The sequence below is a fragment of the Pseudophryne corroboree genome, chromosome 6, assembly GCF_028390025.1.
Source record: "Pseudophryne corroboree isolate aPseCor3 chromosome 6, aPseCor3.hap2, whole genome shotgun sequence".
In the NCBI taxonomy this organism is placed as follows: domain Eukaryota; kingdom Metazoa; phylum Chordata; class Amphibia; order Anura; family Myobatrachidae; genus Pseudophryne; species Pseudophryne corroboree.
In genome coordinates this window covers 608,884,887-608,897,540 of record NC_086449.1, presented here as the reverse complement: position 1 = coordinate 608,897,540, position 12,654 = coordinate 608,884,887, and the positions used below count along the sequence as shown (strand labels likewise).

Sequence of the window (12,654 nt, the reverse complement as noted above, 5' to 3'; positions counted from 1 at the left end):
TTTTTTTGTGCCTAGGAGAGTCCATTAAACGGTTTTATTTTATTTATATTTGGACCCATGTGAGCAGCAGCAGAGGAATAATCATAGATGCTGGCCATAATATGGTATATTGGAGATTAATTATACATATTAATTGTGTTCACAAAATACAGGAAATTAATTTCCGGTGAGGTCACTTCCTGTTTTCAGGTATATAAACCCCATACTGGCTTACAGAAACTCCACCTTGACAAAGACACCCCTTGGTGTCGAAACATGCCGGAGGAGCGTTTGTCTATGGGCTTCCCATCCACGCCGATCTTTTGAGCATCAGTACGGTATACAGAACTAATACCCGGTTTCCATCACATGGTTTTGTTTGACGTGTCTATGCTTCATATATTTCTGGTACGGAGACCGGGAGAATCCCCTTTTTATATGTATATCATGTATTGTGATTAAATACTGTTTTTAAGTATACTATGCCACGAGAAGTTTTTATAGTTTTTTTCATATGCAATAGAATGAAAACCTTTTATGAGCCTTGAATAACAAGATCACCACGTAAGCAGTGTGAACATCTGTTATGAATCCACCTATGGTTTTGTGTTCATAAGAGTTAAAAATACCTTTATGAGTAGTCTGCATATCTATTGAAAGTAATAGCAAAGTGAGCACTATTCTGTTTTATCATTTGTTTCTACAAGGTTGTGGTGACTTTGTAGATAGTGTTTATGCTGCCGTTCTAAATCAGCGCCCAGCTTTTTGGTACATCCAATTAGATCGGTTTTATTTTTGTTACTGGTTATTTTCTGGGGATGCAGTTAATCTGCTGGCTGTTGGAATCCCGTGGCACAGTGTCTATTCCCACTCGTGGGTGACCAAGACACCAATAAAGTGGGAATAGAGCCTGTTGCGAGTGCAGTGAGCCCGCAAGGGGACTTTGTGCTTGCCCCGCTGCCGGCATTCTGGCTGGTGGGATGCTGCTGCCGGGATATTGACAGTCAGCATCCCGTCTGCCGAGAATACGTATCTATTCCTATTTTCTGCTTGTAATGAAACTCCTTGTTACAGTTTCTCAGAGTCCTTTGAGGAGGAAATTTACTTCTTACCATGAGCACACGCTGCACTTTGTTTTTCCACCTGAAACAAGAATACAGTTATGTTTTATTATATTTTTTGCTAATGAAACACTTGACTAGTGTTGACCATTTCATCACATTGTGCATTGTGTAAAAGAGACCGATATCGCAAATGGGATGCCGGCAGTCAGAAAAACGGTACCACAATCCCAACACTGCTCATTTTCCGGACGCCGGTATCCCAACAGCCAGAATCCCAAATATAAGTATACAGAGTAGAGTTAGGGTTCGGCTGCAGGTAGGGGGACGGTAAGGGATAGAGTTAGCTTACCTTTAAAATAGTGATGGGATTCTAACCATCGGGATGCCGCTATCCGTATTCTGACCGTCTTCATCCTGCCTGTTGGGATTCCATACTCAACCCTTGCAAATGAATTCACACAAAACACATTGTAAATATTTAGAAGTTTGATCATTGTTACGTTTAATGAGTTATAAAAGCTGCTCCGCTTCTATATTTGGCTTTATTATCATCAGTGGGTGTGTTGTGTATTACTTGACAAGTTGTCAGAAATGTGCCGTATACTGACATAGCAGTGTGGTTGCCTTTTGGTAGTAATTTTAGTGTCTTCGATATTAAGTAATTATAACCGTGGATTATATTGGACTCACGATATTGTAAACTAGCCTGGAATAAATTAGGATAGAGTAACTATGTATGGAGTATTTTTTTGTTCAAATAATGAACCTAAATTTAACAGAAAAGTGGGACAAATACTTAATAATTGGCTTTTAGCAACAGGTGTTGCTGTTGTGCGCTGGTATGGATACCAGTTCCACCACCAAGAAAAAGGCATCATAGACACTTTATTAGAACACATTTCCAAGGGATGAAGTGTAGCGGTAGTTTAATATGTCATATAGGTTGCTACAAATCCATTTGTACTTTTAGTGTAGAACTATTTCCTCCATTGACTTGGCCTAGCAATGCCCTTGCTTTGTCCTGTGGGCTTAACACTGGCTACTGACTGCAGTTTGGTTTGCACTAAATGTCTGTTCAAACATCAGTGACATTACATTTCAAACAAGTTTGACCTGTTGTGCTTGTTGCATCCGGGAGGCAAGTTACTGAACATAACACACCTCACTGCATTTAATGCATTTCTCCTACATGTAAGTAATCCAACTACTATGTGGTTTAATTGGAGACAATAGTTTTATTAATTTCCTGACCTGTTTTTGGAGATTACACTTGTGTTAATAAAGCTCGCACAATGTCCAAAATTGACAACAGTCAGTATTAGGCTATATTCTATAGATTGTAAGCTTGCGAGCAGGGCCTTCCTACCTCTATGATTGTTTGTTATTACCCAGTTTTGTTATATCATTGTTATTTCCAATTGTAAAGCACAACGGAATTTGCTGCGCTAAATAAAAAACTTAATAATAATAAAAAATAATAATAATTAGGCCTAAAGAAGTCTTCTAGTATGCAGCTGAAATATATTGCCATCCATAGACACGAATGCCAGATGTACACTAACACATTAAAGCAACTGCTTGGCTTCACTCTCAGCTCTGGTAGGTTCTGTGTAAGTCGAGGAGAATCAAACATCAAATAATTTGTTCTTTTAAGGGCTTGGAACACCTTGTAAATTCAATGAGATGCAGTTGAAATGTGTTTGTATATGTGTTTACAAGTGATTTGAACAAAACAAGAAGTTCTTACTTTGTTAATGCTAAAGACACCTGCTTGAATGAAGCTCAGATTGTCTAATGGATTTCAAATGCATAATAAATTCATATGCAAATGCATTGCATTCATATGTATGTTACTTGCATTTTAACATGCATTAAACACGCTGCAAATAGCAGTGAGTGCCTAGCATTAAGGCTTCTATATTGGAATAACTGTACAACGGAAATAATATTGCAAACCTACTTTTTAAAAAATAGTTTCAATAATAAATGTCAATGCACGCAAAATGATTGTTTGGAAACTATTCAAGGTGCATTGTAAATGTATTCAATTACTGCTCGTGTTTAGACCTACTGTAGATGTGTAGTTGCAGTTTTGCCCCTAGCGTGAAACTAAAGGTGGGTAGACACTCCATGAGCAACATTGCCTAGTGTGTCCCCTCCCGGGCTGCCCGACGTGGGCATACACCCAGTGCGATATCGCTAGCGATACCGCACAGTGATGTCATGCCGCGGCTGGGCTGTCCATGCAGTTTTGGACAATGAGTCCACATTAAGCTGCCTGGCAAGGCGACAGCGAGCCTCGTTAACGAAGCATGGGGCCGCGCATTGTTCATCGTTTACTGCGTACACACTGGGCAGCATAGTAAACAATATCACTCAGAAAGGGTCAAAATGAGCAACGTTGTTTAATATATCGACTAGTGTGTATGGGCTTTTAATTTAAAATAGATGATAAAAATGTCTGGGGAATATCAGAAATCATGGTTTATTTTTTTTAAACTTCATAACTATTTTGAGAGCACACACGACATTATCTGATCAGAACGAATACAGAAGTGAAGCTTTTGTGGTTTCTAGGTTTTTAAGGAAGCTTAGTAGTTTATGTTTAGTTTTTTGTTTGTTTGCTGTTAAGTAATAAAGGGTGTGTAAAAGTATATTTCCATATATGACATTGTATGCTGCTTTGTGTTATATAATTGCTGGTTCACTATCATAGGCGTGCGCACGGGGGGTGCCTGGTGCGCACAGGCACCCCCTAATGTTCGGCACCCCCCACACGCCACACCTGCAGCACAGTGATCGCTGCTTATTCCTGTGCCTTCCTCCGCTGTGGCCGCCGGACAGGGAGCGTACGTACGTTCCTGGCCGGCGTCCAAACATCCTCCTGGCTCCTCCCCGCAATGTAATGTTATGATGTCACCTGCCTGCGCGCCCGCCGCACTCGCTGCCGCCGCGCTATCTCTCTCTCCTCTCGTGTGGCGGTGTGGTGTCACACCAACTCCACACACAGTCCAGCGTTGCTCCTTAGAGAGTCAGAGCCTTGGAGGACAAATTCAGCAGACAGCCCCAGGCAAGCTGAGAGTGAGACAGTAAGTCACTGCTCACCTCATACAGTGACAACGTAAACTGCGTGCCAGCTCCTGGAGGGGAAGAGAGGGGGCCAGCCAGGGGGAATAACATGTACATATGTATATATGACCTGCAGATCTCTTTTATTTTTTTGGTGTAGGTGCACTCCGGAAAAGAACTAGACAAGAGGCCCTGTACTATCATGTACTACATTGTTTAATGCAAGTTTCATGTATATATATATATATATATATATATATATATATATATATATATAAAAATAGATTTATATCTATCTATAATCTGTTTAATATATGTTACATTTGTATATTTTATTATACAAATGTAGATTATACCCCTCAAAATATATATTAATAATGTGTTATTACTTTATCAAGACCTTAATAAAGGGGTTTTTAGCTTCATTGACTTATTAGTCCCCTGGTGCCAGACATACTTCTGTCCACCATGTGTTTGAGAGTCTGGGCACCAGGGCATGCTGTCTGCCATTCATGTGTGCCAGTTATCTTTGTGTGTATATATATATATATATATATATCTATCTATATCTATTTAATATATCTGTGCATGTATATAAATCTGCGTGCCCTTTACTCCCCTTTTTTATCAGGAGCCCATTTATGGATGCCCTCGACCAATGGTTCGCAAACTTTTTTGAATCACGGCATCCTAGAGTATCAAAATTTTCTTCACAGCCCCCTAGGCCAAACGTTTCTTATTGAGAAGTTTTGAAAAAAATATGAAGTACTATTAATTGTATGTATATATATATTTCATCCTTAGGTTCCATTATGTGGTGAGGGACAGCAACATGACTGGCTTCTGTTTCGCCACATATTTTATTGTGGGAAGCCAAAAGCACTGGTTTTTGCCTATTACATTGTCCTTAAATTATTGGAATTGGTCAGTGAGGTCCCAAGCTTTTGAGTTTAATAATTATCTGCCAGCCCTCACTGTACACTCTATTTAATCAAATTCCCTGTATTATTTAGTTTGTATTGAGTGCCAATATATGATGCTAGACACGCCCAATAGGTGGTGTTAGTCAGGCACAATAGGCAGTGCTAGACACGCCCCTCCAATTGTGCACCCCCTAATAAAATGTGCTGCGCACGCCTATGTTCACTATTTAACTGCTAGTCTCAAATCATTGGTTACAAGCTGACAGGTTTTGAGGTGTGGTTACATTAAATACAAAGTTTAATGTAGTTTTTTATTGTGGTTTAAAACAAGTGATTTGCCCACTGAAAGAGTATTATCCTTAATGTACAGTGCTGCATATCTGGGCACTTTAATACCATAAAATGACATGTAACAAAAGTACATACAGCTTAGCCTTAGGTCAAATGCGTTGGAAGCTGATGCAGTGAAAGTGTGTGGCTACTTTTAAGGCAGAAACATTGTTATCCACCAATATTAAAGTAGACATTACAGTACATTACTTTATTTAACTATGGACAGGGAGAAAACAGCCTATCACCACATCACACATTAAATTTTGATATGATGGGACCATCAAAGCTGCTCTAGCTTCTGTGTGCCTTTTGGTGTGTATTTAAAGGGGACACTTTTGTATATTATTCAGCCTTTGATATTTGTTAATGGCAAATTTCTGCAGCGGGGTACACTGGTATTCCACAGGGATTAACATTGGGGTGTAGAGTTGGATCTTGATCCGAGGCACCAACAGGCTAAAGCTTTGACTGTTACCAGGATGCATTGCACCGCCGCCTCTATAGCCCCGCCTCCAGGCACTGGAGCTCAGTTTGTAAGTTGGTGCCTGCAGTGCAGGCAGCTAACAGGGAGGGCTGCGTTCGGCAGCCCTGAAAAGAGCTTTTCTGAGAAGAAAGAAGACTTTAAGGGCCGCAGCATAGGCACTTGATGCTATATGTCATACTGACATGTCGTGCTGCGGCTCCATCACCTCCCCCCGGCGACACTGTATACTCCCGAGCCCTGGTTGCTGGGTACTTACAGTGGAGGTGCTCCGGTCTCATCAGGAGGCAGTAAGAGGGTCCCCCAGGTGGGACCCGCTGAAATCTCGATCCGGCTGCGGTCTCCGGAGACGGACCGTGCCGCTGGCGTGGACACTGTGGCCATGCAGGGACCCCACTATATCCACCAGGGCAAGGAGCACAGGTCGGATTTACTAAAATCTGTTTATTACAGGCTCCATAGTACCCGGTGGTGAAGTCCAGCAGAGGGGATAAGGCGCTGACCTGTAGCCCCTCCCCCAAGCGCCTTCTACAGCAGATGTTTCCGCACTGGAGCTGCATCTCTCTCTCTCTCTCACTCCCTGTCAGCGTTTGGGCGCCATTACACATAGCTGCGCTGATTCTGGGACTGCTGGGCACTGTCTCCTCTGTAAAACCGCCTGCCTCATCAGCGCTGTGCATTTTCAGGACACTTACGTATTCTACATGTCTTTTAGACAGTGTTAGTTAAGAACAAGTGCATAACTACAGGAATATTTAGTACAAGTATTCTATGATATACATCCAATGTTTACTGTGCATTGTTCCTGGAAGTCTCCAGGAAAGAAATTTTCCCTGTCTAAAAAGTTGCTAGCTCGTTATCCCCTCTCTGCAGAGTTAAGTAAGAATTGGGGAACACCACCACCGGTGGACTCACACGTAGCGCATCTTGTGGTGTCTTCTACTCTGCCTGTCACTACCGTCGCCTCTCTGAAGGATCCAACGGATAAGCACGTGGAGGGTTGCTTGAAGTCTATTTACACTCTTGCGGGTGCCGTACATAGACCCACTATAGCAGCTTCTGAAGCCTGGGTTCAAGCTGTTGAGGCAGAGCTACCTCTGAATTTTTCTGATAATGCCAGATAGTGTCTTTCATATGTTACCACAGCCTCTCACTACATTCAGGAGGTGGCCTCTGATACCGGTGTTCTGGCGGCCAAAGCATCTATTACGTCCATTCTGGCTCGCCGGATTCTGTGGTTGCGGTCCTGGTTGGTGGACCTGGAATCTAAAAAGACCTTGGAGGTGATCCCTTTTAAGGGAGACATACTGTTCGGGGAAGATTTGCACAAGATTGTTGCTGATTTAACGTCTGCTAAGACTGCATGTCTACCAAGTACTAATCCTTCGGCTCCAAAGGCTAAAAGCATCCTTTTGTTCCTTTCGACCTCCAAGTAAAGAAAAGGGTCAGGTGTACCCGAAACAGGCTCGCACTTAAACCTCTAAGCCCAAGCCTAAACGTTCTTGGGCTTCCCGTCAGCCTGCTTCCAAACCAGACAAGCCTGCTGCATGACGGGGCGGGCCTCCCCCTGGGGAACCCCAGTGTGGGAGGCTGACTTCTGCGGTTCACCCAGGTATGGTTACAGACCACTTCAGACGCCTGGGTGAGGGAAGTCGTCACTCGCGGATACGCCATCTCTTTCAAGATACGTTCCCCCTCACTGTTTTTGCTCGACTGTTATCCCTTCGGATCTGTTAAAAGCAAAAACTCTACATTTGGTGGTCCAATCGCTCCTGGACACAGGAGTGATAGTGCCGGGGCCTCTGACTCAGAGGTGCAGGGGGTACTGTTCAACTCTGTTCCTAGTTCCGAAGCCGAATGGATCCTCCCGGCCCATTCTCAACCTCAAATCTTTGAACAACTTTGTGAAGGTATCCAAATTCCGTATGGAAACTCTTCGCTCTATTGTTCTGGCTTTGGAGCTCAAGGATTATATGGTATTCCTGGACATACAGGATGCTTACCTACACATACCTATTGCCGTGTCGCATCATCAGTATCTGCGGATTGCTATTGGCAACCTACATTATCAATTTCAAGCTTCTTTGGATTGACAGCTCCTTGGATCTTCACCAAGGTCATGGCAGTCATGACTGCCATTCTACGTCGGCAAGGTATCCTGCCGTATCTGAATGACTTGCTGATCCTGGCGAACTCCCGAGAGGTTCTCATCTGTCATCTGGAACGGATGGTCCAATTCCTACAAGCACGAGGGTAGCTCATCAATTGGAAAAAATCCTCACTGGTCCCTGCTCAGAGCATGGTGCACCTGGGGGCATTACTGGACACACGCAACCAACATTTGTTCTGGACTCCAGAGAAAGTACTGAAGCTTCAGGACAGGATAATATGCTTCCTTTCTAGAGTACGCTCAATTTCACTCTCACCCTCTGCAGAAGCCAATCCTTGCCAAGTGGGACTGTCTGCCTCACCGGATCAGATCTCACATGATCTCATTGACTCCGGAGGTTCGTCTGTCACTGAGCTGGTGGCTACAGGACCAACAATTGAGCTGGGGTCGTCCCTTCTGGATCTCCAACTGGGTCCTCCTAACAACGGATGCCAGTCTGCGTGGTTGGGGCGCGGTGTTGGAGCAGCACTCTCTTCAGCGTCGGTGGACCAGGGAGGAATCTCTCCTCCCGATAAATGTTCTGGAGTTGCGGGCAGTGTTAAATGCTCTGAAACTTGCCCTACCTCTGGTACACAACAGGCCTGTTCAAGTACAGTCGGACAATGCCACCACGGTGGCGTACATAAATCATCAAGGCGGGACACGAAGCCGCATGGCAATGTTGGAAGTGTCAAATATTCTTCAATGGGCGGAACGCCATCTGCCAGCCATATCAGCAGTGTTCATTCCGGGGGTCCTCAACTGGGAAGCGGACTTCCTCAGTCTTCAGGACGTACACGCCGGAGAGTGGAGCCTTCATCCAGAAGTCTTTCAACTCCTTAGTGGACAAGTAGGGTCTACCAGATGTAGACTTGATGGCGTCTCAACACAATCTCAAGGTTCCGGTCTTTGGAGCAAGCTCAAGGGATCCTCAAGCAGCGTTCGTAGATGCACTGGTAATTCCATGGATCTTTCGGCTGCCGTACGTGTTCCCTATGGTGTCACTCCTGCCCAGGGTAATAAGGAAGTTCAAGCAAGATAGAGGATTACTACTTCTAATCGCTCCAGTGTAGCCCAGACGGCATTGGTTCTCAGACCTGCAGGGTCTCTCGATAGAGCGTCCTCTTCTGCTTCCGCAATGCCCAGACTTCCTCGTTCAGGGCCCTTGTGTCTACCAGGATCTGGCCCGACTGGCTTTGACGGCGTGGCTATTGAAGCTTCACTCCTGAGGGCCAAAGGATTTTCTGAGGCGGTCATTCAAACTACTGTATGTTGAAAGCCCGTAAGCCATCTTCGGCTCGGATTTATTATAAGGTCTGGAATTCTTACTTCGCCTAGTGTGCGGCTAAGAATTACGATGCATACAAGTTCAGTACTGCCAAACTTTTGGCTTTTCTGCAACAGGGCCTGGACTTAGGCCTTCGTCTGTCCTCCCTCAAGGTTCATATATTTGCCTTGTCGGTGTGGTTTCAGAGAAAGATTGTGTCTCTTCCTGACGTTCACACTTTCACTCAGGGCGTTTTATGGATTCAACCTCCCTATGTTCTTCCTGTGGCTCCATGGGATTTGTCTGTTGCTCTGAATGCCCTACAAGAGTCTCAATTTGAACCTCTTGAGTCTGTGGACCTTAAATGGCTTACGCTTAAGGTCTTATTTTTGCTGGCTATTGCCTCTGCTCGACAGGTTTTAGACTTGGGTGCCTTATCATGTCGGTCACCCTTTCTGATTTTTCACTGTGACCGTGCGGTTCTTGGAACCCGCCCTGGTTATCTACCTAAGGTGGTGTCGTCTTTCCACCTTAACCAAGAGATTGTGGTTGCGGCCTTTATCTCTCCTGGTTCTCCTCCAAAGAGTGGTCTTTGGATGTGGTATGGGCTCTCCGTATCTATGTGAAGAGAACCGCCTCCCTTAGGAGATCTGATTCTCTCTTTGTCCTTTTTGGTTTCACAAACGTGACTGGCCTGCGACTGAGCAAACTTTGGCCAGATGGATTAGAATAGTGATTGCACATGCTTATGCGCTGGCTGGACTTTCAGCTACTGCTGCTATCAACGCCCATTCTACTCGGTCTGTTGGACCTTCTTGGGCGGCCCACCGTGGCGCGTCCCTAGAACAATTGTGCAAGGCGGCTACGTGGTCCTCAGTGAACACGTTCATCAGGTTCTATGCCTTTGATACCTCCGCCTCCCAGGATGCCTCCTTTGGACGCCAGGTTTTTGTGCCCGCTACAGTGCAACCCCTCCCATGAGGAACTACTTTAGGACATTCCCGATGTTATTCCCTGTGGAATACCAGTGTACCCTGCTGCAGAAAAGGAGATTTATGGTAGGACTTACCATTGTTAAATCTCTTTCTGCAAGGTACACTGGGTTCCACAGGGCGCCCACCCTGACGCACTTAACTTCTTTGGGTTTGTATGGCAGTAGCTGCTGGTACCTCCTCCTGTCGTGAGACAGATGCTACAATAGAACTTTTTAATGTTGGAAGCCCTTAATTTTCAATATGACAAATTATATGTATTGAAACAGGGTACACTTTCTTTTTCGGTTAAATGAATAACAGATTGCATAATGCTAACCTGAGATATATTGGAAATAACGAGGAAGTGTTTGTTGTTCAACAATAACGTTATGTTTGGAAATGATTTCCAATTGGTTTTAGCCCAAGATGAATGCAGCAGGGAGATGCATTGAGGTTTAAGGGAGGTGGCTAGTTTGGCATGTGAATTAAATATCCCTGTCCATAAAAGCAAAGTACTCAACATATTATATTATTTGGGGATGTATTTCTTAAAGTTGTAACTGGGATTACCACGGACTAAACACCCGTGTCTGTTCTTAAGAACTAAAAAATAAATAAATATATATATATATATATATATATATATATATAAATATAAATAAATGTCTTCAAATATTAGGTTTAATGAAAATTAATATATTTGTACTAGGTAAGCCATCATAGTTTATTATTGCATATTTAGTTAAGTAAAATTATATATATATATATATATATATATATATATATATTTTTTTATATATTAAGATCTACATATGTGCAGGGTGCGCTCAATACAATTTCTGACTGAAGGAGGCATATCTTTTCCTACATCTGTCTTATCTCGATATATTGTACAAACAAATGAGTGGTCCATCATCTTTATTTATTTAATTGCATGCACGGAGAGTATGTTATGGTAACCGTTTTAATTAAAGATGACGGTGTTCAACATTTTTATTTTGAATCTATGATAATACTACATTGGCACTAATCATATGTGAGAGTTCGTTTTTCTACTTAAGTGCTTACAGTGCAGTCATTTCTGAGAACCCTGTAAATGCGATATTGTACAGAGGATGTAATTAGATTTCCTAATCATGATAACATTGTCTGAAAGGTTCTTTTCTTTTTTTGACATGCAGCAAGGACATATGGGCGAAGGAGAGGTAATAATTCTGCATTTCCATCTTCTAACAATGTTTATAATTGTCATTGATGAGCAACAGATCAGTGTCCAATCCTTTCATTTAATGAAACTGTTTACAAGATGATTTTTGTTACTTGTGTGTCTTACATCCATCGTATTGACCCATAAAGAGAATTTAGTATACAGTAAAATATCACCTGTTCATTGTTTAATAAATACACAGTTCCAGTCTGGTTGTTATGTAAAAAAGAAAAAAAATTAATCAAGTTTAAGAGTGTTTGCATCGCTCTAGTGAGATAAGTTTTATCAGTGTGGTCTCGCTGGGTGTGGATCATTAGATCGACAGTGTCTAGGTCGACAATGTTTAGGTCGACCACTATAGGTCGACAGGGTTTGAAGTTCGACAGGGTTTCTAGGACGACATGTTCTAGGTCAACAGGTCAAAAGGTCGACATGAGTTTTTCATGTTTTTTGGTGTTGTTTTCTCCGTACAGTGACCGGGAAGCCAAATTAGTGCACCGTGTCCCCTCGCTTTGCTCGCCATGCTTCGGGCAAGGTGCCTTGCTCCGCTACCGATGCACTCGGCACATGTTACCGTTCCAATCGTAGTCCACGTGGATCGTTAAGTATGAAAGAGTTCAAAAAATGGGAAAAAATATGAAAAACTCATGTCGACCTTTTGACCTGTCCACCTAGAACATGTAGACCTAGAAACCCTGTCCACCTTGAAAACATGTCGACCTAAACATTATCGACCTAGACACTGTCTACCTTCAGACCAGATCCTGGTCTCGCTATCCTGCTATGAAGTTGCAGACCCCCATGTTGTCTTTCTGACACAGTATGCTAGAGATATGCAACTACAAGTCCTGCATCACTGACCGATGGGGGACTGAGCAGTCTGCTCTGGCAGACACAGCCCATATGGTGGTGTGTAGTAGACATAGCTTTCAGTTGGTTGTCCTTTGCTCTCAAGAGCTGCATTCACTATAATCCTACTCGGCTAAAATTCAAACCTCCATCTTGGCTGTCCATGCCAATGATCTCTGCGCTCTACTTTCTAGCTGGGAGCACTGGCAGTGCTCAGCAGTCTTACTACAGTAACATGGATTATATATGCATTTGGTTAAAATATTGTTAATAACTCACAAATAATGAGCGGTAAGCATATGTACAGTTATGAACCAAGGCCCATACACACTGGGCGATTTTGAGCTGAAAGCAGATCA

General features: G+C 43.2%; 1 protein-coding gene across 3 annotated transcripts in view; it reads left to right on the top strand.

Moving 5' to 3' along the window:
* CPEB4 (cytoplasmic polyadenylation element binding protein 4) overlaps nucleotides 1-12,654 on the top strand; it is a 296,939-nt gene that overhangs the window by 162,284 nt on the left and 122,001 nt on the right. Inside the window, exon 4 of one of the 3 annotated variants that reach the window (XM_063928058.1) lies at nucleotides 11,421-11,444. The exons of the other annotated variants lie outside the window; for them this stretch is intronic. Within the exon in view, the coding sequence (XP_063784128.1) occupies nucleotides 11,421-11,444 (24 nt within the window). The remainder of the gene's footprint in view (nucleotides 1-11,420; nucleotides 11,445-12,654) is intronic. 3 annotated transcript variants of the gene reach the window in all.